Source organism: Coffea eugenioides, unplaced genomic scaffold, assembly GCF_003713205.1.
Source record: "Coffea eugenioides isolate CCC68of unplaced genomic scaffold, Ceug_1.0 ScVebR1_78;HRSCAF=398, whole genome shotgun sequence".
NCBI classification, from domain to species: Eukaryota; Viridiplantae; Streptophyta; class Magnoliopsida; order Gentianales; family Rubiaceae; genus Coffea; species Coffea eugenioides.
This window is the reverse complement of record NW_020864659.1, coordinates 169,078-195,794: the sequence shown is the minus strand read 5'-3', so window position 1 is coordinate 195,794 and position 26,717 is coordinate 169,078. Positions and strand designations below refer to the sequence as shown.

The window sequence follows — 26,717 nt, the reverse complement described above, 5'->3', positions numbered from 1 at the left end:
AAAGTGTCCAGATTTCTGTTACTGTTGTGGGCGTATGGGACACAATGAGAGGAACTGCAAAGATAAAGGAATATATTTGCACAAGGAATCACAGTATGGAGTTTGGTTGAAGGCCAGTGGGCCTAAGAGCCCGCATAAAAGGCAGTCGACAGCAGAAAAGGCAGCTAGAATGAGGGAGGAGGAGAGGGCTGATCAGTCGGAAAACAGGGGACAGGGACAGTATTTGTTGACTTGGAGGCCTGTGGGGGTAGGCGATAGGAAGGAGGGGAGGGAAGAGGGGGGTGATTTCAATGCAGGGTCGAAGGATATATCTGGGAATGCGAGGGGAGAAGTGGGGGTTTCAGTGCAGATAGAGAGAAAGATGGAAAGGGATGGGGGCATAAGAGGGAGATCAGAGCAGCAGAGAAAAGGGGATGAGACAATAGAGTGGGGAGGGATACAAGGGAGGGAGGAAGAGGGGTATGAAGTGACAGGGGGTAAGTTGAGGGAGGTTATGATAAGGGAAGATATTGGTGAGGAGCAGGATATAATGTGGATAGATGGAGGCCTGGAAAAGGGGATGTCACAAAGGGGGGCAGGGCAACAGGAACGTTTAGAAACTGAGGATAGTTTAATTGGAGTTAGCAGAGGGAAGGAAAATCAAGTGGGCAAGTATAAAGGGACCAGGGCGTGGAAAAGACTGGTACATGAGATGGGAAGGATGAAGCCACTCACTGATGAGAACGGGGTGACAGAAATGGAAACGGATAAGGGGAAAAGGAAAAGTGTGGACAGGGAGGGTGATTGTAGGGAAGATAGTAAGAGTGACCATAGGAAACATAGGAAACTGATGGCAGAGGGTCAGGGGAGTGAACCAGTAAAAGGGGGGGAGCCCAACCTGAATGGGGCTCCACAGTGCCCATGAGAGTCATGGTGTGGAATTGTCGAGGTGCGGGAAGACCGTTGACAGTTTCCTAAATGGAGGAGGTAAATAGACTGCACTTCCCAGAAATATGGTTCTTGGTAGAGACTAAAAATAAGAAGTGTTACATGAACAAGTTGAAGCTGAAACTAAAGTTTGATAATCTGTTTGTTGTGGATCCAGTAGGAAGGTCGGGGGGCTTGGCTGTCATGTGGAAAAAGGATGTCCAGGTTAAGAGAGTCTTATACACGAATTTTACTATAGAATTATGCATTGAGGACGCAAGTAAAAGGATCTCTTGGTGGTTGGTGTGCATATATGCCAGCAAAGATGATGTGACTAGGGGGCAGCAGTGGCAGATTATTGGGAATAGAAGGAACTTATGGGGTAACAGATGGTTGCTGGTTGGGGATATGAATGACATAGTAAGTAATGGGGAAAAATGGGGAGGGATACAGAGATCTGAAAGGAGTTTTAAACAATTTCGAGATTTCATTAGTATGAACGAACTGATAGATATTAGATTCGAAGGCAAGCCGTGGACTTGGAGCAATAATTGGGATAATGAGAGAGAAGTGAGGGAGAGGCTGGATAGAATGCTTGGGAGTAGAGCATGGAGGAGGAAGTTTGAAAAAGCAAAATGCTATCATATTCACAATGAAGCTTCTGATCATTGTATGCTCCTGCTACACACTGAACCAAAAGACAGAAACAGGAAACGAAGGTTCTATTTTGATAGGAGATGGTTACAGTATAAGGAGGTGCATGGGGTGGTTGAGAGGGCTTGGGGTAAGGAGCAGATGGGATCGAGGTTGTTTCAGGTTAAAAATAGAATTAAGGAATGTAGGATGGCATTGTTGAGCTGGAACAAGAACCTGAAGAACAATGCCAGGTGTGAGATTGATAGGATTAAGCAAGAAATCCAAGAGGTGTGAGAAAGGAGTACCCCAGCTAGGCAACAAAGACTGTGGGAATTAAAGAGGAGGCTAGCTGATGTATACAAGAAAGAAGAATTGTTTTGGGGGCAAAAAGCTAGAGTGAACTGGTTGCGAGAAGGGGATAAGAACTCTAGTTACTTTCATGCTGTTGTGGCTGGGAGGAGAAAGAGGAACACTATCACAGCAATGCAGAAGGGGGGAGGAGAGTGGTGTAAAGATGAGGAGGAAGTGGTGGGGGAGATAAATGGATACTTTGACAGGCTCTTCACATCTTCCAATCCTGAGGAATTTGCACCAATCATTCAGGGTATCCCACAGGTCATTACTGATCAAATGAATTCCTTACTGACCAGGCCTATAACAGAATTGGAGGTCAAAAAAGCTGTCCACGACCACGCAATCATCAATTCAGGCCGCCTTGTTTGGGTTGTCGGTAAGTGTGGGGCTTTCCCTCTTTTCTACCCCTCGAAGATTACTGAAATTCACCTACAAGCCTGGGACTGCGGAAAGGCGTGCTTTTTGTTTAGCGTTTAGTCTACTGCTTATTCATTTTCACTTTTCTTTACTTATCTTTTTTTTTAAAAAAAAAAATTTATTTATTTTTAACAGGAAAAGAATGAGATTTTATCTTATCTGTTACTAGAAATTCTGTTTTTATCCTATCTGTTATTGTCTAGTATTTAGCCCGATTTTGAGTCTAATTTCCTTTCTTTTTTTTTTTTTTAGTGATTTGTTTGGTATGATGTTTGGTTCGAACTACTGAACATTGAAATTGCAAAATCCCCCACTCTTCGGGTAAACAGATAAACAGGCTAGCCTATTTTGCTTCAGAAAAGTGGGATAGAAAAAGGGAGAGCTAAAACTGCAAAAGGCAGCCAGAGGCTATGGATTTAATTCTTGCAAGCAGCTCATTGGGGATTCTCGAGCAGTGTTTGTCCATCCAGAAATTTTTTTTTAAAAAAAAAAAAAGGAGATATAGGTAAATATCTGCAGCGGAAAGTGATAAACAATTACGAATGTATCGGGGTCCATGTTAGATTGGGATTAACCAGTCAAGTCCACGAGAGAATGCCTTCGATGAGCCCACTTCATTGTGTACCGGCCCAAACATAGTCTTTACCACTTCGATCGTCAAATTAGATTTTTTTCTTTCTTTTTTTTTTTTTCACTTTTAGCGTGCAAAACGTTATCATCATCCGCGGCTGACATATTTCATTTGGTGCAGTGCATCTGCATGAGCACATTCGGTCATTACTGCTCCGGCCGGCAGCGTGACTGTATACTCCGACTACCGTCTTTGATCTCTCATTCTTTCTTTCTTGCTACACTTAATCCTAATCCACCTCCTCGCGACGCGTGCCAATGAAGCAGTCATCCCGTGGGGTTGTACTTGTATACTGCTGCGTTGTTAGTTGTTACGAGGGGGATGAGATCCGAATTCCAAGTGCTGTGGAGTAATCCTCTTTGAGTTGATGAAGTAAAAAGCTGTCCACGAGAAAGTGTATTCTTTCCTTCGAAAGCTGTCAAAGAGGATAACAGAAGAGTTGAAGTAAGAATATTCAGGATACGAAGAATGAAGCCATCTTTATTTATCTTATTATTGACACCAAAAGTGGTGCTTCAACCTTAAATGATACTCATTTGCAGTATTGAAGAAAGAATATTTGGATAGAGTATTATTTCAAATAATTATTTGGAATAATTACTGTAACATTTTTTCTGATGCGATATATGTAAGATAAAAATATGATTGGGAATATAAAAAGATGGATTGAGAAATGTGTTTATGATGGAAGCGAAAAATTTTTGAAGAAAAATTTGCTATCCAAACAACATTTCAAGTTGATTCTATCTACCCTACGGAATAAATTATTGCATGAAGAAGGTAAATCATGAATAATTCTTGGCCAACATTAACTGGAGGGGTTCTTAATAATAGCACAGTTAGCCTGATTTACTGTAAGAAGAAAAATTCTTGCTTTCTATAAAGTGGATTCTCTCCCCTTAATTCCAAAATATATGTATATTTTTTTGGTTAGCCTCATTCATTGCAAAAGTTGTCTTGCATCAAACGTTGTAAATAGAAAAGACAAATAACCTGCTACTGAATTTGTTTCCTCATACTTTGGTAGTACTCAATGAGAATAATAGATGAGAATAACAGAGACTCAATGAGAATGTGCTTCTTATATTTGAGAGCCTTTGAAGATGATATAGCTAAGACTTGACGTAAGAATAAAAAGGACAAGAAGAATAAAGCCATGTTTGTTTATCTCTTTTCTTACTCGTAAGGTCTGATTTATTCCTAAAGTGGTGCTTCAGCTCTAACTATGATACTAATTTTCGAACGTGAAGAAAGAATAAATCATTTCAACTTTCTTTCTACAAATTCCAAACCATGGGGAACAAGGAAGGTAGAGAAAGAGCATTACTTCCGATGGAATCTACCTGATCCCCACCAAGGTCTTCCTTCCTATATAATAAATCCTTCTCAGGCACCCAAAAATATTTGATGTTAAAACCATTCTTCTACTCATAACCATATAAAAAGAAGCTAAAACCCTGCCTCCTTCTTCTTCTTCTTGAAAAAAATATATATATAACAAAAAACAATACAAATGGCAGAAACTGTTGTCTCTTTTGTTTCAAATCATCTCGCAACCTTACTCCGAGAGGAGGGAAGCCTGTTGGGAGGGCTTCGAGAAGAGGTCCAATTCATCATGGATGAGTTGGGGCAGATGAGAGCTTTCCTCAAAGTGGCTGAACCAAAAGAAGATGATGAGCCCAGGTATAGGTGGCAAACCAATTCACTTAATTAAATTTACTCATATTCGTCTATGAATAATGGGTACGTGTATTTTAAATTTTTTTATATTATTAGATAACCCATTAAATTCAATTAATTTATTTAGAATTCTCTTTTCGCACCCTTTTTTTTTTTAGATTTTTCATTTTGTCATGATGTTAACTATTTTTGTTTCATTATTATTATTATTTGTTGGTTTATATTATTATTTTATTTTCTCTTAGTTTGTTTACTTACTCATTTTTCAGCATTACTAATTTATGATAAGTTTTAGCTTATCTTACTAAAATGAAAATTTAAATTTACATATGAAAAAAATGTTAGGGGTTCAAAATTTTTGGATTAAGTTTTTATATTAATTTTTATAGTATTTAGTTCAAATTTTTATATTCTTATTATTCAATTATTAAATAATATGTAATTTTACGACATAGAGTGTCAATGGAAAAAAAATTGGTAATTAGACTTATTGAGCATTATAAGTAAATATTTAAAACTAATGATGGGTATAAAGAGCGGTATAAATTGATAACTTAGTTTGCAAAAAAGAATTTTAATGAGTTTCCAAAAAGTTAAAATAAATGGGTTATAAATGGATAATTGGGTTACCCAATTCATTTCTTGACTTACCCATTTATACACATCTAATAAAATGGGTATAAATGGATTGACTCACTTATACCCATTACCCATTTTACCCTATCTAAACCCGCTCAAGTCACTCATTTTGACACCTCTAATCCCAGGCTCCAAGAATGGATCAAGCAAGTGCGCGAAGCTGCTTATGACATTGAAGATGTTCTCGATGAATTTGTACTTCGCTTTGCTGGCCACAGACATCATGGATTCTGTGGCTCTCTGCAGAGAATTCTCAAAGCCATTAAGAGCTTGCCAGCTCGTCATCAGGTTGCCAGTGAAATTCAAAGCATCAAGTCCAGGATCCAAAATATTTCAAAACGATGTAAGAGATACCAAGTTGAATTTGGCATCGATCACCGTGTCACTGGATTTTCAACCATGAAAGGCTCGCGGCTCTATAGCAGGGATGATGCACTTCTAGTGGAGGAAGCAAAATTGGTTGGCATTGACCAGCCCAAACAACATCTGATTTCTATGCTTCTCGAGGGGCACGATTACCAACTCAAAGTTATTTCAGTGGTTGGTATGGCTGGACTAGGGAAAACTACCCTAGTCAAAAAGGTCCATGAAGATCCAAAAGTTAGAAAGAATTTTCCAGTTCGTGCATGGGTAACCGTCTCTCAAACATGCGACTTTCCAAAGCTCCTGAGAGACTTGATTCGGAAGTTGCACAAGGACTTGGACAAATCAGTCCCACAATCGATCGAGTCCATGACTACCGCTGAGCTGAAAGAAATTGTCAAAGATTTTCTTCAACAAGCTGGAAGGTATGCAATTGTGTTCGATGACGTGTGGGACGTGGAATTTTGGAATGAAATCAAATTTGCACTGCCTGAGGGTAACTACGGCAATCGTGTCATGCTAACAACACGAAATGCCGATGTAGCCTCTGCCTCTTGCACAGAATCTCAGGATTATGTCTACAGAATGAAGCCACTATCAAATGAAGATTCGTGGACCCTATTTTGTAACAAGATCTTTAAAGGAAAACCTTGCCCCGACCACCTGATGGATGTTGCAAAAGCTGTATTGGATAAATGTGAGGGTTTGCCATTGGCGATTCTGGCGATCAGTGGGCTCTTGGCTTCGAAGGACGCGAGCAGAATAGATGAATGGGAGATGATTCAACACAGTCTTGGGGGTGAATTAGAAGGCACAGGTAAGCTAGAGAGAGTTAAAAGAATACTTTCTCTGAGTTACAACGATCTGCCTTCGCATCTCAAACCCTGTCTGTTGTATTTAAGCATTTATCCGGAGGATTATCTAATAGGATGCAGAAAACTGATTCTATTATGGATTGCTGAAAGATTTGTAGAATGGAGAGAAGGAATGAGTATTGATGATGTAGCCTGGGGCTATCTCGGTGAACTCGTCAGGAGAAGCCTAATTCAAGTAACTGAAGTGTTTTATGAAGGATTACCCTACACTTGTCGAATCCATGACCTATTGAGAGAAGTTATTCTCATCAAGTCAAGGGAACAAAACATGGTGACAGTTACTACTGGACAACCAATGACGTGGCCATCTGAGAAGGTACGCCGTCTAGTACTCCATAGTAGTAGTAACAATAGCAACATCCAACACCACCAACAAAGACAATTTTATTCCTTTGAACACCTTCGATCATTCATCATAGATAGTTCCACCAACCCATTAGTATCCAAAACTTTCCTATCTGAAGTTTTAAGGAGTAGTAAGTTGCTAAAGGTTTTGGAATTGGGAGGTGAAGAGATAGAGGAAACACCAAATGAGATTTTCAACTTGTTGCATCTCACATGCCTGAGCCTATATGGTACAAAAGTGGAAAGAGTCCCGAGAGCTATTGGGAAGCTTCAACATTTGGAATATCTGAATTTGGGGAACACTGGAGTTAGGGAATTACCCGTGGAAATCCTAAAGCTGCTAAAGCTTCGGTATCTCATAGTATTCCAACAAGTTGATCCCTCAAATGAAGATTTTGGATATCATGGGTTTAAAGGTCCGTCAAAATTGGGAGGGCTTCTTGCCCTAGAAATATTAAGTTACATAGATTCTAGTAGTGGGTCTGTAATAGTTAAAGAGATAGGAAAATTGACCCAATTAAGAGAGTTATATATTACAAAGTTGAGAAGAGAAGATGGAAAGGAGCTCTGCTCCTCCCTTGTCAACCTCACCAGTCTTCGGGAATTAAGTGTTGATTCAGTTGGAAAAGGTGATGATTATGAGATAATCGATCTAAATCATCATCAACATTCTCTTTCTTCTTCTTGTTCGTTTCTTCGATCTCTTCGTGTGCTAATTATGCGTGGCCGCTTAGAAACAATGCCAGTGTGGATAACTCATCTTCAAAACTTGGTAAAAATAGTTATGAACTGGAGCGGGTTAAGGGCTGAGGAGGATCCGCTTGAATCCCTCCAACATTTGCCCAATTTGGATGAAATTAGTTTCTGTGGATCTTACCAGGGAGAAAGGTTGTGTTTCAAGGCTGAAGGGTTCCTAAAGCTGAAACGGTTGTGGCTAAGGAGAATGGAAGGGTTGAGATGGATGACAGTGGAGGAGGGTGCGTGCCCAAATCTCCGAAAACTAGTTCTGAATGAACTTCCATCACTAGAGGACTTACCTTCGGCAATTCAGCACTTGAGCCATCTTCAAGAGCTGTATTTGTATGAGATGAGTTCTCGACTGATCGAAGAGGTCAAGAATCAGGAGGAAGAAAGTGAAGATTACAGAAGAATGACACACATTCCTAAAATTGTCATTGGTTTCTATGCCGATGATGGGGAATGGAGAATCCGCCGGCTATGGGGGAATGAGAAGGAAACAATTCTAGCCTAGCACTAGCAGCATCCTGTGGCTTTCCTTTCTATTTGTTTGCTTTCCCTCCTTGTTGTTGACGACACTGCTTTGTCTTCTTCTTCTGTTTTTCTGAGAAGTTTCTGATGTTTTCTATCTTCTCCACTACGTGTAGTATGGTTCATATGCTGCATTTTGTTAATGTATTTTTTTTAACTGTTTTTGTTTAATTTTAACTTCAGCAAATGCAGCCTCCCCAAATAAGTGCTTGTGAGATCATGAGCTCAATGATAACTAAGTACAGGAATCAATTTGCCCATAAGTCTATCAACTTCTAGCTGCGCATATAAGAGAAAAAAATACTAAAGAAATAAAGGATGACTCAGAGCAGATGTAGCTCACCAAAGAGTTGAAGGCCAAAATGCAAATCCATCCATCATACTACATGAATAACTTGCCATAAAATCATGGTGTTTATTCCTCAATCCAAAAATACGTAGCTTTCTAGATGCATTTTTCCAAACCAGATAGGGAAAAATAAAAAATGCATCAGATTTTCCTTGGTTTATTATACAGGGAAATAACATTGAAAATCTAAATACTCTATATGATCATCAAATAGTTAAATATCCTTCTATTTCTGTCCCAAAATATGATACTAGTAACAAAAAATTAAATGGCATTCTCGTCATTTTGCCCTCAACAAAAGCTATCCTCTTTCTTCATTTCTTCCTCAAATAAAACTGGAATGCGTAGAGCCCGTTCCCTCTCTGGAAATTCTAACTAGTTCATTTTGTAAGCAACATAGCTGATTCACCACCGATGGGTATTTTTTCATGGTTCAAGGGAACCAAAAATGATACCGACTCCAAACCCGCGACCCAAAAATCCGAACCCGTTAAAACCCAATCCGCTTCTGAAGTTCCCGGCATGAACGGAGCAGTGGAGGTCCGGCGGGCCGGCCCACCACCAGCTGATATCACCGTTTTCGAATTCGGTTCCGTTGCCGCTTCTGCCGACAAGGTCACCCTCGCCGGCTTCTGCCCTGTTTCCGACGAGCTCGAACCTTGCCGCTGGGAGATTCTGCCGGCTCAAGGCTCCGACGCCCCTCAATTTCGCGTAGTCTTTTGACGGAAAAATAATTGGGGAAAAGAAAGGAACAATTTTCAGCTTAAATTTTGAGGAAATGGTGAGGAGGAGTAAAATCCCAATCCTGAGTAGAGTTTCTTCAGTTCATATGGGTTTTTATCTACATTAAAAAAACAAAAAAGCTTGTATCTTTTTTTCTCTTTCATTTTTGAAGTTTCTCTGTAATTTAGCTCTGTTTGACACTTTGATTAGAATATGATAAAGACCTTTACTGCACTTGTTTTTCCCTTTTTTTGGTTGGGTCCAAATTTGGGTACTATTGGCTTGAAAACATGAGAAGGAAGAGGAAGAAGCACATTGTCTTCTGTTTCCCGCAATTTGCTGTAGAATTATTATGGAAAAGGGCGCCCTTGAAGCCCTAATCAACAAAGGGTTCAGGTTTTTAGGCCAAATGTGAAGGGCATTTGGACTGACGTTTGTACAAAATGTACCAGTATGTGTACACGAAAATACATTTCACGCATGAAGGTCTTCTATAGATAGCTGAACATTGTGCTTTCTTTGTCAAATAAGGTTCCAAGCATGCCCTGTTCTTGAAATTTTCCCTGTTATTAACTGGACTTGACAGAGTGGAGAAGCTGTAGATTTGTTGGAGTCCTTTTATCTTGTTTTACAATGTAAGAACTGGGCTTTTCTTGGCTTAAGAGTGTTTCAAGGAAGGATGAGATGGCGTGAGGGCTTTTATAGACTCTCTGTCTATTAGTTTAGATCTGCTCTGTGTTTGTGTCTGTAATTTGCGCTGGCAGGGTTGTGAGGGGGATGGAGGATGGGGAGTGTATGTGTATGTAAGTGTATAACTATGTCTATGTCAATAAGGATGAGCTTATATGAATTGTGGGCAGAGAAAGATTTGAGCCTAAACTCTTCATGCTTTTTAAGTTGCTTTTACATTTGCTTGGTTTGTTTGTCAAATAAAATTGGTATTAATTGGTATTTGATTGAGTTAAAAAAGAAACTTAAATTTTCCCTATGCAGTTAAAAAAGATAGCTGCAAAGACGACATAAATGAGACATTAAATTAATTGACAAAGTGAAGGGCATAGAAATAAGCCACGTCATGATTGAGTGGTACAGCTATTCCAACAAATTTGTAATCCTTAATTGTAAAGAAAATTGATTATTTTTAATTGACTCCTCACCATTTTCTGCAATTTCTTTTTTTTTTTTGCTAAATTTGCATGCTATTCATAGACCTCTTAAATCAATACAGGTCACATTTCTTTGATATTACAAATACTAATTGGTCAGCAGAAATTAGTTCCATAGAGTAAGGTTTTTATATCTTTCTAGTTGAACTTTTATTTCTTTTTGTGAATTTGAATTGAATAATGTGAGGCGTATTATTGAATTTGGAATATTTACATTTTTTTAAGTTTTATTGAGGTTAATAAAGAATGTAAATGATCTATACTGCTTAATTATCTTAGATTGTCTACTTAGTTGTCTATTGACATTCAATTGATAAAAATAGTTGGATTCTTTTATTTGTTCTTTTCTCTTAGTATTTCTCAATACCGATAAAAAGCACATAATTATATATCTGTCACATGATATTAATATCAAGATTCTTCAAATGAATATGGACTATTTTCTTCTTATATATTTCTCTTTTTTCCAAGAGCATCTATTTTTTATATTAATATTTTTTACGATATCAAATTTGTGGCTAATGCAATTGGTCACATAATTTCAAGTAAGAAATTGTTTTGGATAAGAAACTTTGACACATATAAGAATTGAAGATGGAGTACAAGGGTCGCTAAATAGTTTTAATAGGGAGTTTTTTCATTTTAATTACCATTATTAACGAGGTTTAATCATTTGAAATGTTTCGTATTTTTAATTACTACCAAAATTAAAATGTAATAACTCTAATTGAAATATGAGGGTGATATGGGTACAACAAAAACTAAGATAAAAAAGTGCTTATAACATATGATGCCAATACTCATCGAACTTTTAATATAGTAACAGATAATAGATTGGTCCATGGAGTCACTATCCAAAATCTGCTCTCTTATCAGGTAAGTTGATTGAGGTTTTGGATTTTTGGAGCTGCGCAATTTAAAGAAATCCCAAATGAAGAAGAACAAAAGTTAAAAACAATCCCAAATGCATTGAGGGCTTCAGAATATAGAATATCTAGAATATAATGGATGTTACTTATTAAAGTTCCATCTGAATTAAGAGGGCTTCTTTCCTCGCTTAAGTTACAAACCATAATTGTTTCAACGACCCATAATTATTTTCTCCATTATCTAGGAGCAACATAGAAACTGAACTGGATTTTTTTGAAGTATGGATTAGTTTATTTTTTTGAATTAAGTTGCTTCAAATTCCTATTGGTTCTCACTTACAATAATGTTTTTTCTGGTGAAAATGAAAAATTATGCACATGAAATATCATAAGCAACAACACTTGGCACCCGGTATAAGCAATGTCACGCAAAATAATAGAGAATAATCAAGAAAGTATATTCTTTTCTTGGAACTCAATCAAAGAGCATAACAGAAGAGGTGAAGTAAGAATTATTTCCCATGAGGTAATTAGTACTCATTTGCAGTATTGAAGAAAGTGGTGCTTCAACCTTAAGGGTCCGTTTGTTTCGGGTAAAAATGTTTTCCAGGAAAATATTTTCCTAATTTCCCGTGTTTGGTTGCACAAAAGTTACTGAAAACATTTTCCTATGTAAAATATTTTCACTCATCTTATGGAAAACAACTTTTTTTCCGAAATGCATGCATCCCGCCTGTAGTATGTTCCAAACTTACTGAAAATATCTTGTAGTATGTTTTTTTTTTTTTAATGTAAACAGGAGGATTCGAACCCAAAACCTCTTCCTTACACTCCCCCCCCGTACCACCCAACCCAACCCAACCCAACCCTCCCCCTAGTATATTCAAAATAAAAAAAAACCTCATCCTGCTCATCCTATGCTAGTAATTAATTATGTATAATAGGAACATTCTTTTCTAGAGAAACTTTCAGCAGTGAGAGTTCAAGATATATGTCACAATAAACATTGCATATGATTGATTTTTGACACTAAATGGCCAGCAATTTGTTTATTGCTTAAGGAGATATTTTTTATTTATATATACATTTCTCCAAGATTTTTTAAAGTTAAACAATGAAATAAATTTTCTTATTTTGCATGGGAAGAAGTATGTAGTTATAATGTGTAGAAAGTAAAGATAGAGATAAAAGTGAAAATATTTCAAAAGTTAAACAAACACCAGAAAAATGAAGTGAGAAAATATTTTCAATAAGCTAACCAAACAACTGAAAATGATGAAAGGGAAATGATTTTCATGGAAAATTACTTCCACGGAAAATATTTTTCCAAGGAAAACATTTTACTTCCAACCAAACAGACCCTAAATGATACTCTTTTGCAATACTGAAGAAAGAATAGTACATTTCAGGTTGATTCTATCTACCCTACGGAATAAGTTATTGCAGGAAGACGGTAAATCATGAATAATTCTTGGCTAACATGAACTGGAGGGTCCTTAATAATAGCACAGTTAAGCCTGATTTACTGTAAGAAGAAAAATTCTTGCTTTCTATAAAGTGGATTCTCTCCCCTTAATTCCAAAATATTTTTTTGGTTAGCCTGATTCATTGCAAACTTGTCTTGCAGCAAATGTTGTGAGACGAACTAACAATGCTCAAATCTGTTTCCTTACTCTTTGGTAGTACAATATAGAAAGGCAGACTTGGCTCCAACATGCATCTCAATTTTGTTGCTCGATGCACAATCCACAGTCAAAAAAAAAAAAGATTGCTCAGATCAGTTCAAGTAATGGCACATCAAATTATGGTAGTTGTGCTATATATTCTCCTCCGAATTGCAACAGCCCTCCATAAAGGAACAGCATTCATCGATTGGATGTTCGAAAATAGACTAGATCGAAGTCCTCTGGAATTCCTCTGAGCATGAAAGTGTTATGTCGAATTCCTCTGAGCGTGGACAAACTTACAAAACTCTTTAGCAGGGACCAAACAATTAATTTAGCTTTGCACCATCATCAATCTTCTTGAGTCTGACTATAAAAGTTTCAAAAGGTTTGCGGAGACTATAACTAGTTTCTCCTTTATTGTGGGGCGACACAGAAAATCGAACCGGATTAGTTTTATTTCTGAATTGAGTTGCTTTCAGTTTCCGGTCAAATGAAGATTTAGCATCTCAAAGATCATAAGCAACATGACTCTTGACCCAAAAAAAAATGCATTACTCTGGGACTAGTTACTAGCAATGTCATTGATGAGAATAATAGAGACCCACTGAGAATGTGCTTCTTTTATTTGAAAGCCTTTGAAGATGATATAGCTAAGACTTGACGTAAGAATACAAAGGACAAGAAGAATAAAGCCATGTTTGTTCATCTCTTTTTCTTACTCGTAAGGGCTGATTTATTCCTAAAGTGGTGCTTCAGCTCTAACTATGATACTAATTTTCGAAAGTGAAGAAAGAATAAATCATTTCAACTTTCTTTGTACAAATTCCCAACCATGGGGAACAAGGAAGGTAGAAAAAGAGCATTACTTCCAATGGAATCAACTTGATCCCCACCAAGGTCTTCCTTCCTACATAATAAATGCTTCTCAGGCACCAAAAAATATATGAAGTTAAAACCATTCTTCTACTCATAATCATATAAAAAGAAGCTAAAACCCTGCCTCCTTCTTCTTCTTCTTCTTGAAAAAAAAAATAACAAAAAACTATAAAATGGCAGAAACTGTTGTCTCTTTTGTTTCAAATCATCTCACAACCTTGCTCCGAGAGGAGGGAAGCCTATTGGGAGGGCTTCGACAAGAGGTCGAACTCATCAAGGATGAGTTGGGGCACATGAAAGCTTTCCTCAAAGTGGCTGAAGCAAAAGAAGATGATGATCCCCGGTATGGGTGGCAAACCAATCCACTTAATTAAATTTACTTATACCCACCCATGAATAGATGAGTATGGGTATCATAAATTTTTTTATATGGGTATAAATGTGTTACCCAATAATACCTATTTACTAAATGGATATTATTGGGTAACCAATCAAACCCAATTAACCCATTTAGAATTCTCTCTCCCCAGGTCTCTTCTTTTCCCCCACCCTTTTTTTTTTCTTTCAAATTTTTCATTTTGTCATGATATTAACTACTTTTGTTTCATTATTATTATTATTTGTTGGTTTAACTTATTATGTTATTTTCTCTTAGTTTGTTAACTTACTCATTTTTCAGCATTACCAATTTATGATAAGTTTTAGCCTTTTTTCTTATCTTTCTAAAATGAAATTTTAAATTTATATATGAAAAAATGTTAGGGGTTCAAAATTTTTGGATTGAGTTTTTATATTAATTTTTATAGTACTTATATTCTTATTATTCAATTATTAAATAATATGTAATTTTGCGATATAGAGTATCAATGGGAAAAAAATTAGTAATTAGACTTATTGAACATTATAAGTAAATATTTAAAACTAATGATGGGTACAAAGAGCGGTATAAATTGATAACTTAGTTTGCAAAAAAGAATTTAAATGAGTTTACAAAAAGTTAAAATAAATGAATAATTGGGTGACCCAATTTATTTTTTTGACTTACCCATTTATATCCATTATATGGGTATAAATGGATTAACTCGGTTATACCCATTACTCATTTTACTTAATTCAAATCCGTCCAAATCACCCATTTTAACACCTCTAATCCCAGGCTCCAAGAATGGATCAAGCAAGTGCGCGAAGCTGCTTATGACATTGAAGATGTTCTCGATGAATTTGTACTTCGTGACAGGGTGTCGAAACCTGTGCAATAATAAAAACCTGCTCAAACTAAAAGTAATTTCTGTAGATAGCGGTAAGCAGGGTCGAATCCACAGGGACTGGGAGTAATTATTTCTTTTCAAGTTCACAGTGACAAGGGGGTTGTTTTTATATCAGGGGTAACAATTTAAACAATTCAACTAAAAGTAAAATAATAAAAATAAAATAGCCAACTAGAAATTAAATGACAAATTACTAAAATCAAATGAGTGATAATTAAGGATCTAGCCAAGAAATAACTTCAGCAATGGTGCACCTAATTGATCATCGATAAGCAAAGGCAATTCCAATTATTTACTAATAAATAGGTTATAACTGTCAAACAAGCGATGACAGTCAACCCCTCCTTACTGTGTCGATGATTAAGGTACGCCCGTTAATCACTGCTCTAATTGAGAAATAATCCTAGGTACGCCCATAGAATTTAATTCCCCAATTGCCTTACGTATTAGAGGAGCCCTATTCTAATCAAATAATGCACTACCAGGGTTATTTTAGATTAGCCCGCGTATTCCCCTGACACGAACCCAATCATGCCAGTCGTCACTATTTTGAGACAATTAAACAATTACGGATTTAACGTCCCAATTGACAATAGATTACCAAATTAACTAATTATCCGGATCCAAGACAATCAATTAATTAAACAATCATAAGCACTGTAACCAGGAAATATGCGAATACCAATAAATAAAAGAAAAAGATAAAATTAAATCGATCTCATAATTTTAGGCGACCCAAAGCATCCGTTGTCCCTTGACTAGGGTGAGAAAATTAGTTCATAGTTGATGAACAAAATCCACAAGAAATTGAAGCAAAAGCTGCGGCCATCAATTCGGAAGTTGGGCGAATTCAATTCGTCTATTCAATAAAGAAAGAAAGCTACAAAAGGTACTTCATAGTTTTCCTTCGGTCTGGACATCCGCAGGAAGCAAACCACTAAAAGACGAAAAAGGAAAAGTCAAAAGCTCTCTAATCCTTTTCTCATCACATTCACGGAGAAAACCAAAAGGGTAGAAAGGCATACAAAGGAAAAGTCAAAAAGAAAACAAGCCTAAGCTACTGAACGGAAATTTCTATCTAAATCCTATTCCAATGCTCTCCTTGCGCGGCGGCCCGCTTCCGGAGAGGAAGAAGAAGACTTGTGCGGCGCTCCAGCCCCCCAGTAAAAATAGAAGCCTCTGCCCTGCTCTCTTCTTTTGAAATTACCAAAATGGGCAAAAGTCTTCCTTTGCCAATAATGCCCCTGGGATAAGCTCTGTTATTTGGGCTCTTTTCTTGTTAAATTGGTACTTGTTATCATATTTTCGTTCTACTTCCTCAAATAAATACAAAATATCAAAAGTGAGTAGAATTTAGCAATTAATTCATATCGGGTCAGGTAATAGGGAAAATTAATAATAAAATAAATGATAAAATTGCAACCTATCACTTCGCTTTGCTGGCTACCGACATCATGGATTCTGTGGCTCTCTTCAGAGCATTCTCAAAGCCATTAAGAGCTTGCGAGCTCGTCATCAGGTTGCCAGTGAAATTCAAAGCATAAGGTCCAGGATCAAAAATATTTCAGAAGGACGTCAGAGATACCAGGTTGAATTTGGCATCGATGACCGTGTCACTGGATCTTCAACCATGAACGATTCATGCCGCTATAGCAGAGATGACACACTTCTAGTGGAGGAAGCAAAATTGGTTGGCATTGACGAGCCCAAACAACATCTGATTTCTAAGCTTCTCGAGGGGCACGATCACCAGCTCAAAGTTATTTCAGTGGTCGGTATGGCTGGACTAGGGAAAACTACCCTAGTCAAAAAAGTCCATGAAGATCCAGATGTTAGAAAGAATTTCCCAGTTCGTGCCTGGGTAACCGTCTCTCAAACATGCGACTTTCCGAAGCTCCTGAGAGACTTGATTTGGCAGTTACACGAGGAAGGGAAGAAACCAGTCCCACAATCGATCGAGTCCATGACTACCGCTGGGCTGAAAAAATTTGTCAATGATTTTCTTCAACAAGCTGGAAGGTATGCAATTGTGTTTGATGATGTGTGGGACGTGGAATTTTGGAATGAAATCAAATTTGCACTGCCTGAGGGAAACTACGGCAATCGAATCATGCTAACAACACGAAATGCCGATGTAGCATCTGCCTCTTGCACGGAATCTCAGGATTATGTCTACAAAATGGAGCCACTATCAATTGAAGATTCATGGACCCTATTTTGTAACAAGATCTTTAAAGGAGATCGTTGCCCCGATCACCTGATGGATGTTGCAAAAGCTGTATTGGATAAATGTGACGGTTTGCCTATGGCGATTCTTGCGATCTGTGGGCTCTTGGCTTCGAAGGATGCGAGCAGAATAGATGAATGGGAGATCGTTCAACACAGTCTTGGGGGAGAATTAGAAGGCACCGGTAAGCTAGAGAGAGTTAAAAGGATACTTTCTCTGAGTTACAACGATCTGCCTTCGCATCTCAAACCCTGTCTGTTGTATTTAAGCATTTATCCAGAGGATTATCTAATACACTGCAGAATGCTGGTTCGATTATGGACTGCTGAAAGATTTGTAGAATGGAGAGAAAGAATGCGTATTGAAGATGTAGCCTGGGCTTATCTCAGTGAACTTATCAATAGAAGCCTAATTCAAGTGACTGGAGTGTTTTATGAAGGATTACCTTACGCTTGTCGAATCCATGACCTATTGAGAGAAGTTATTCTCATCAAGTCAAGGGAACAAAACATGGTGACAGTTACTACTGGACAACCAATGACGTGGCCATCTGAGAAGGTACGCCGTCTAGCAATCCATAGTAGTAGTAACACTAGCAACATCCAATACCACCAACAAAGACACTTTTATTCCTTTGAACACTTCGATCATTCATCACAGTTAGTTCCACCAACCCATTACTATCCAAAACTTTCCTATCTGAAGTTTTAAGGAGTAGTAAGTTGCTAAAGGTTTTGGAATTGGGAGGTGAAGAGATAGAGGAAACACCAAATGAGGTTTTCAACTTGTTGCATCTCACATACCTGAGCCTATGTGATACAAAAGTGGAAAGAGTCCCGAAAGCTATTGGAAAGCTTCAACATTTGGAATATCTGAATTTGGGGAACACTGGAGTTAGGGAATTACCCGTGGAAATCCTAAAGTTGCAAAAGCTTCGGCATCTCATAGTATTCCAACGAGTTGATCCCTCATATATTGATTATGGATATCATGGGTTTAAAGGTCCGTCAAAATTGGGGGGGCTTCTCGCTCTACAAACATTAAACACCATAGATGCAAGTAGTGGGTCTGAAATAGTTAAAGAGATAGGAAAATTGACCCAATTAAGAGAGTTAACTATTACACAGTTGAGAAGAGAAGATGGAAAGGAGCTCTGCTTCTCCCTTGTCAACCTCACCAGCCTTCGGGAATTAAGTGTTGCTTCAGTTGGAAAAGGTGATGATTATGAGATAATCGATCTAAATCATCATCAACATTCTGTTTCTTCTTCTTCTTCTTGTTCGTTTCTTCGATCTCTTCGTATGCTAATTATGCGTGGCCGCTTAGAAACGATGCCAGTATGGATAACTCATCTTCAAAACTTGGTAAAAATAAGTTTGAGCTGGAGTAGGTTAAGGGCAGATGAGGATCCCCTTAAATCCCTCCAACATTTGCCCAATTTGGGTGAAATTGGTTTCTCTGGATCTTACCAGGGAGAAAGGTTGTGTTTCAAGGCTGGAGGGTTCCTAAAGCTGAAACGGTTGTGGTTAAGGAGAATGGAAGGGTTGAGATGGATGACAGTGGAGGAGGGTGCGTGCCCAAATCTCCGTAAACTAGTTCTTAGTCGACTTCCATTACTAGAGGACTTACCTTCGGGTATTCAGCACTTGAGCCATCTTCAAGAGCTGGGTTTGTGTGAGATGAGTTCTCGACTGATGGAAAAGGTTGAGAATCAGCAGGAAGAAAGTGAAGATTACAGAAGAATGGCACACATTCCTGAAATTGTCATTGGTTTCTATACAAATGATGGTAGATGGAGAATCCGCCGGCTATGGGGGAAGAAGAAGAAACATTCCTTGCCTAGCACTAGCAGCATCCCGTGGCTTTCCTTTCTCTTCTTCTTCTGTTTTTCTGAGAAGTTTCTAATGTTTTCTATCTTCTCCATTGCATGTAGTATGGTGCATTGCATCATCATCTTGTTCATATGCTGCATTTTGTTAATGTATTTTTTTAACTGTTTTTCTTTAATTTTAACTTCAGCAAATGCAGCATTCTTACCTACCTCCCCAAATAAGCGCTTGTGAGATCATGAGCTCAATGATAACTAAGTACAGGAATCAATTTGCCCATAAGTCTACATAAAGATTGCAATGCATATAGCATTGTGCGAAATTTGAGAATGACAATCTTCTTTTCACTCTTCAATTTTAGATAACAAAAGGGTCTGATCCCAATTTTGATTTATTTCTAAAAGTTTCTCTAGATTTGCCAATTTTTTAGGAGCATAAAAATAGGATTTGAGAAGCTCCTCAACTTCTAGCTGCGTATATAAGAAAAAAATACTAAACAAATAAAGGGTGACTTATGTGTAGAGGTGTCAAAATGGGTGATTTGAACGGGTTTAGGTTGGTTAAAATAGGTAATGGGTATAAGTAAGTCAACTCATTTATACCTAGGGGTGGGCAAAATTATCCGCTAACCCGAAAACCCGTCATATCCGATCCGATCCGATCCGAAAATTAAGATATTCGATTTTTATTATTTGATCGGGTCAAAAGAGGGTCGGGTACCCGCTAAAATGCGGGGCGGGTTAGGGTCACATAAATAAAAACCCGCGGGTACCCGATCCGCCCCGCATATATATATTTTTTATTTTCTTTTTATTTTTATACACACACTATAAAATAATAAGAACTAAATAAGTAATTTTATTGAACAAATTGCATTACAAATATGAGAGACTATAGTTTATTTACAAGATTCATTTGTAGAGACCATGATCTTATATTTTATAGAAAAATGTTTAATTAATGTGGAACATATATATTAAAAATTGTGCTACTTATTTCAAACTTTTATTGATTTCGAATTCTTTTAATTTTTTTCCTTTATCTTATATTTTCTTCACATGCTTGTTTCTTGGTGGGAAACCTGTTTTTAGAAAAAAACATTTCTTAAATCTTAGATGAATGTGTAAAATATAAAATTAAATTGGTATAAATATTTTTTTTTTAAAATTAAATGATAAATGGGGCGGGGCGGGACGGGTACCCGTTGACCCGACCCTATCTCAGCGGGTACCCGATTATAGGGTACCCGCTGATATGCGGGGCGGGTAAGGGTCAAAAAATGGCTGACCCGCAAGGTGCGGGTCGGGTCAGCCAAATGGTGAATGGGGCGGGTACCCGACCCGCGCCCACCCCTATTTATACCCATCTAATTAAATGCGTATAAATGGGTAAGTCAAAAAATGAATTGGGTAACCCAATTATCTATTTATAATCCATTTATTTTAAATTTTCGTAAATTCATTTAAATTTATTTTTGCAAATTAAGTTATCAATTTATCCCATCTTTTGCACCCATCATTAGTTTTAAATGTTTACTTATAATGCTCAATGAGCCTAATTACTAATTTTTTTCCCCTTGCGTACTGTATGTTGCAAAATTACATACTATTTAATAATGGAACAATAAGAATATAAAAATTTGAACTAAACACTATAAAAGTTAACATAAAAATTTAATCCAAAATTTTTGATATTCTAGCATTTTTTTTTGTGTATAAATTTAAATTTTCATTTTGAAAAGGTAGGAAAAGAAGTTAAAACTTGTCACAAATTGATAATGCTAAAAATTGAACAAGTTAACAAACTAAGAGAAAAGAAAATGATAAGATGAAACTAATAAATAATAATACTAATAATAATGAAACGAAACTAGTTAACATCGTGATAAAATGAAAATTTTGAAAAAAAAATGGGTGGGAAAGAGAGGAGGTTTGGGGGAAGACAATTCTAAATTGGTTAATTAGGTTAGATGAGTTACCTAATAATACTCATTTATACTCATTTAGATAGGTTAGATGGGTTAAATGGATATTATTGGATAACTCATTTATACTTAGATGCAAAAACTTAAGATATTCATACTCATCTATTCATGAGCGAGTATGGATAAATTTAATAAAATGAATTTGTTTGCCACCTATAAATATAACAGATGCAGCTCACCAAAGAGTTGAAGGCCAAAATGCAAATCCATCCATCATACTACATGAATAACTTGCCAAAAAATCATGGTGTTTATTCCTCAATCCAAAAATATGTAGCTTTCTAGATGCATTTTTCCAAACCAGATAGGGAAAAATAAAAATTGCATCAGATTTTCCTTGGTTTATTATACAGGGAAATAACATTGAAAATCTAAATACTCTATATGATCATCACATAGTTAAATATCCTTCTATTTCTATCCCAAAATATGATACTAGTAACAAAAAATTAAATGGCATTCTCGTCATTTTGCCCTCAACGAAAGCTATCCTCTTTCTTGATTTCTTCCTCAAATAAAACTGGAATGCCTATAGCCCTTTCCCTCTCTGGAAGTTCTAACTAGTTCATTTTGTAAGCAACATAGCTGATTCACCACCGATGGGTATTTTTTCATGGTTCAAGGGAACCAAAAACGATACCGACTCCAGACCCGCGACCCAAAAATCCGAACCGGTGAATACCCAATCCGCTTTTGAAGTTCCCGGCATGAACGGAGCAGTGGAGGTCCGGCGGCCCGGCCCACCACCAGCTGATATCACCGTTTTCGAATTCGGTTCCGTTGCCGCTTCTGCCGACAAGGTCACCCTCGCCGGCTTCTGCCCTGTTTCCGACGAGCTCGAACCTTGCCGCTGGGAGATTCTGCCGGCTCAAGGCTCCGACGCCCCTCAATTTCGCGTAGTCTTTTGACGGAAAAATAATTGGGGAAAAGAAAGGGAGAATTTTCAGCTTAACTTTTGAGGAAATGGTGAGGAGGAGTAAAATCCCAATCCTGAGTAGAGTTTCTTCAGTTCATATGGGTTTTTATCTATATTAAAAAAACAAAAAAGCTTGTATCTTTTTTCCTCTTTCATTTTTGAAGTTTCTCTGTAATTTAGCTCTGTTTGATATTTTGATTAGAATATGATAAAGACCTTTACTGCACTTGTTTTTCCCTTTATTTTGGTTGGGTCCAAATTTGGGTACTATTGGCTTGAAAACATGAGAAGGAAGAGGAAGAAGTAAAATTGTTGTGAATTGTGATAGATTGGTTATTGTGTATATACGGTGATAAATGTACTAGTATGTGTACACGAAAATACATTTCACGCATGAAGGCCTTCTATAGATAGCTGAACATTGTGCTTTCTTTGTCAAATAAGGTTCCAAGCAATGCCCTTTTCTTGAAATTTTCCCTGTTATTAACCGGACTTGACAGAGTGGAGAAGCTGTATATTTGTTGGAGTCCTTTTATCTTGTTTTACGAGGTAAGAACTTGGCTTTTCTTTGCTTTAAGAGTGTTTCAAGGAAGGATGAGATGGCGTGAGGGCTTTTATAGACTCTCTGTGTTTGTGTCTGTGATTGCACTGGCAGGGTTGCGAGGGGGATGGAGGATGGGGAGTGTATGTGTTCGTGTATTGTGTATGTAAGTGTATAACTATGTCTATGTCAATAAGGATGAGCTTATATGAATTGGTGTACCATGTAGAGCATTTATCAGGTCATGTTGAAATGTATGTGGGCAGAGAAAGCTTTGAGCCTAAACTCTTCATGCTTTTTAAGTTGCTTTTACATTTGCTTGGTTTGTTTGTCAAATAAAATTGAAGCAATTGCATTCATTTTTTACATTTGACTCTGATTTGGATTCTATATTGTGAGGAAAGCGAGATTTTAGAACCGTTTGGTTAATATTAAGTACAAAGTAGAAGTTTTCAAGGACTGATTTGAAAAGTAGAATGGATGAAAACACTGCATGTTTGCCAGCTATTAAGGTAAAAAAGGCATACAGGGTGTGTAGTTGCCTGTTTCTTTGGAAAATTCAGCTATGGAACAACGCATAGAGGGCGTGATAATTACAACGTTAAGTTTTCAGATTTTATTTGGTTTGTCAATCATTTCTTCTTCTTCTTCTTTCTTTGGCAAAGTTATGATTGCAAGTGTTTATTGGATTGCTTAATGACGAATGAACCATTGTTATCACAGAAAAGAAATGCAAGATCAATATTGGTAGGTTTCACTATATGGTCGAATGTGATGAAAAGTATGTACTTTCCGCCATAATGAGGAAAAAGTAGTCCAATTTTTTTTTTTTTTTTTTTAATGATAGTGGTGTCATTGTAGTTACATGATGGTTCATGAAGATATGTATTCTCAATATTCAGCTAAACTTGGTTGAAACAGAAAAAAGAATAAGGATAAAGAGGACACAGTTCAATTCTTATTTGTTAAAGGTAGATGGATCTTTTTGCTTGTAATGTTCTTGGTGGAACCAAAACATTGAAAGTTTTCCATGCTTTGTCTTGGCTCCCAATGAGCACTGATGTGTTTGTAATACAACATTCTGGTCAACTTCTGTTCTATGGTTACAAATTGCCTGCCTTCAGGAGTATCTCTGATATTATGGCTTGTTCCTCCAGAAATTCTGCAACCTTGTACATTTGACACTGACAGCAAGTGTGGTGTCTGATGCGGTATATGACCTTAATGGCGAGATTGTTTAATGTGCAACTCAGGTATTCATTCACTGAAAAAATATCCACTCTTGTATTTACAAAGCACAAAATGAGAGGCAATGCTCAGCAATCAAGAAAAAGGCAACTTCTACGTTTTCCGCACAATGGAAAAGTTGAAATTTTTAAAGAGTCGCGTTCAAAGGATGCTATAACCATCATCTTCGCTCGTTCCAATGAAACACACGATTGCTAGAACAAATGTGAAAAAGGATGAGAGCTCCATTGCCATTGCCCCCCACCCAATTACTCCAGCATGCTTTAAGATGATTGGTATTGCTATGCTACCAACAGCTGAAGGGCCTCTTGGATGGTTTGCAGAGCAGTGCAGATACTCATCTTTTGAGACAACATGCTTAACTGTTAATCTGGTTGCCACATTAAATATGCCCCAAAGAGCAAGTTGCACGAAGCTAGATTCCTATTTAATCAAAATGGCAGGAGAATTCCAAGATATCAGTCATATGAAGAAGGCAATTATCAAGAATAGGTAATCGACATCGTGCCAAATATCTCACATTCTTGTACCTGTTAGCATTGGCCACCAATTGTTGTACAAAGCACATGCCTGCAGCAAAAGTCAAAGCGATAATAAGAAGCAATGACCATGAAATAAAGGCCACAAGGCATCTTGCAGCTTCCTTATCATAGAACACGTAATAGATATAATTATATAACTAACGCTGCAATCAACACTAAACTTACCAATATCTGCAATACAATCCCCCCTGACTTTATGATATTAATTGGTATTTGATTGAGTTAAAAAAGAAACTTAAATTTTCCCTATGCAGTTAAAAAAGATGGCTGCAAAGATGATATAAATGAGACATTAAATTAATTGACAAAGTGAAGGGCAATAGAAATAAGCCACGTCATGATTGAGTGGTACAGCTATTCCAACAAATTTGTAATCCTTAATTGTAAAGAAAATTGATTATTTTTAATTTACTCCTTACCATTTTCTGCAATTCCTTTTTTTTTTTTGCTAAATTTGCATGCTGTTCATAGACCTCTTAAATCAATACAGTTCACATTTCTTTGATATTACAAATACTAATTGGTCAGCAGAAATTAGTTCCATAGAGTAAGGTTTTTATTTCTTCGTCAATGAAATCAATAATGTCCTTCCCCTTGTAAAGAACCCACAGTTTTTTTTTTTTTTTTTTTTGTTATTTATCATCATCTATGTCTACACCTACTCTTAGTTCTAATCTAACCTATACAAGGGGAGGTAATCCAACAGGATCACAGGGAATTGATGGGAACTAAATCACCATCGGACCATACGAGTGCAAAGCACCCACATGAATCTTAAACACAGCCACATTAGGTGGCCACCTATGATGGAAGGCAAAGGTTGAACTTTTAATCTCCTATCCCACACTAAAAGTGATGGTCAATTCCACTAAAGGAAGTTGTTTAAAGAACCCACAGTCGAACGATGCTCCTTTTTATCTTTATCCGACCCACGGTTGAAAGAAGGTCCCGAAGACATGTGCACAGTCTTCTTAATAGCTTCCATGATTTTATATTGTGGGAGGTAAGGCAGCTTCGTCCCACCCCCTCCCACTTCCCCTGTCCCCGTCCCCGTCCCCGTCCCCGTTCCCATCCTGCTTTCCTGCTTTTCTGACGGGCTAATAAAAATTTATTATATAATTTTATTATAATTAAATTTTAGTAAATAATCAAATATTAAAATATCAATACATCATCAAATTATTATTCATTATAATTTGAAACTTATAAAAATAATCAAATAAAAATTGTTGAATACAATCCAATATGATAAAATAAATATAATTAAAGTAGTTAAATTTTTACTTTTGATAGAAATACAATCACTAATTTATTATTTTACTTGTGCTTTTTTTTGAGAAAAAATATTATTATATTAAGTATAATTAGAGATTTAGTATAAATATATTAGTAAATTTAATATAACTAATTAATAATTTCTATTAATATATATATTATTAATATAATTGATAGTGATATTATATAATACATATAACTAATAATATTATTATTATAAGTTTATAATTAATTAAATTATATATTTTATATATAATTATATGCACATATATATTTATTTTTTTTAAACGGATGCTGAGGCGGGGCAGCCTCCTGCGGGCCATCCTGTTGCCATTCTTAGTCTTGAGTTGCTTTTTCTGTTCCACTCCGAAGAAATTCACTTTCCACTGCATCACAGTCTATTACTCTAGAAAGAAATCTATGAGACATTATATTCATGTCAGAATTTATTATTGTAAAAAGAGTTCTCTTTATTATCTTTTTTTTTCATTTTCTCACAAAAAGCAGAAAATTCAACTCTACAATAAGAATAGGAATGAAAAGTATACTAGTTGGTAGACAACTCCAGTTCTTTAGTGACTAATAATGAGATTGGCTTTTATGTTCAGATAGCTATACATATGTTATAATGTATCAGCAAAATCATCTTAAAATCTTTATCATTTTTTTTCTCTATTAATTATTTATCATTTAGTCTGGTACTAGCTATGGGGGAAAAAATCCAATATCACGATGTTTAGTCAACCACCAAATTAGTGTATTAACTTTCTTGTGAAACACAAATTCCACTAACTATTAACTTTGGAGGTTAGGTTTATGTTCCTCAAAAATCAACTCCATTATTCTCCATTCTATGGATCAAGAATCAAATTTTATCTTACCAAGGGACCAAAAAAAAAAAAAATAAACAAAGAAAGAAAGGGATTTTGTTTGTGATATATGGCCTCAAAAAGGGTGGAGAAAAAACAATGTACATTTCAACATCTTGAATGAAGGCCTCTTTTTTTTTTGGGGTTGTTAAGGCGATTGTTTTCATTAGTCAAGGAAATAGATAATGCCAATGACTGACTTAGCATGTGATGAGGCAGTGACAACAACGGACAAGATCAAGAAGTCTAGTTT

General features: G+C 36.7%; 3 protein-coding genes and 1 pseudogene across 3 annotated transcripts; all 4 read left to right on the top strand.

Moving 5' to 3' along the window:
- The first annotated feature begins 5,889 nt into the window (after positions 1 to 5,889).
- LOC113758926 lies at positions 5,890 to 8,098 on the top strand (annotated as a pseudogene).
- Positions 8,099 to 8,842: 744 nt separating this feature from the next.
- LOC113758914 lies at positions 8,843 to 9,421 on the top strand. Its single transcript, XM_027301590.1, has one exon. It carries the CDS (start codon positions 8,879 to 8,881, stop codon positions 9,185 to 9,187), a length of 309 nt encoding a protein of 102 aa, XP_027157391.1. The 5' UTR covers positions 8,843 to 8,878; the 3' UTR covers positions 9,188 to 9,421.
- Positions 9,422 to 13,938: 4,517 nt separating this feature from the next.
- LOC113758925 (disease resistance protein RPM1-like) lies at positions 13,939 to 19,381 on the top strand. Its single transcript, XM_027301599.1, has 5 exons — positions 13,939 to 14,108; positions 14,922 to 15,015; positions 16,511 to 17,818; positions 17,992 to 19,197; positions 19,280 to 19,381. The coding sequence occupies exons 1-5, from the start codon at positions 13,939 to 13,941 to the stop codon at positions 19,379 to 19,381; spliced, it is 2,880 nt and encodes a 959-aa protein (XP_027157400.1).
- Positions 19,382 to 21,601: 2,220 nt separating this feature from the next.
- LOC113758913 lies at positions 21,602 to 22,215 on the top strand. Its single transcript, XM_027301589.1, has one exon. The coding sequence runs from the start codon at positions 21,673 to 21,675 to the stop codon at positions 21,979 to 21,981; it is 309 nt and encodes a 102-aa protein (XP_027157390.1). The 5' UTR covers positions 21,602 to 21,672; the 3' UTR covers positions 21,982 to 22,215.
- The last annotated feature ends 4,502 nt before the right edge of the window (positions 22,216 to 26,717 follow it).

Coding starts and splice junctions, on each gene's coding strand:
- LOC113758914 (XM_027301590.1), top strand. CDS start 8,879: ATGGGTATTTTTTCATGGTTCAAGGGAACCAAAAATGATACCGACTCC.
- LOC113758925 (XM_027301599.1), top strand. CDS start 13,939: ATGGCAGAAACTGTTGTCTCTTTTGTTTCAAATCATCTCACAACCTTG. Junction 15,016..16,510: donor GTGACAGGGTGTCGAAACCT/GTGCAATAATAA, acceptor GGCTCTCTTCAG/AGCATTCTCAAAGCCATTAA. Junction 19,198..19,279: donor TCTCCATTGCATGTAGTATG/GTGCATTGCATC, acceptor TTTTAACTTCAG/CAAATGCAGCATTCTTACCT.
- LOC113758913 (XM_027301589.1), top strand. CDS start 21,673: ATGGGTATTTTTTCATGGTTCAAGGGAACCAAAAACGATACCGACTCC.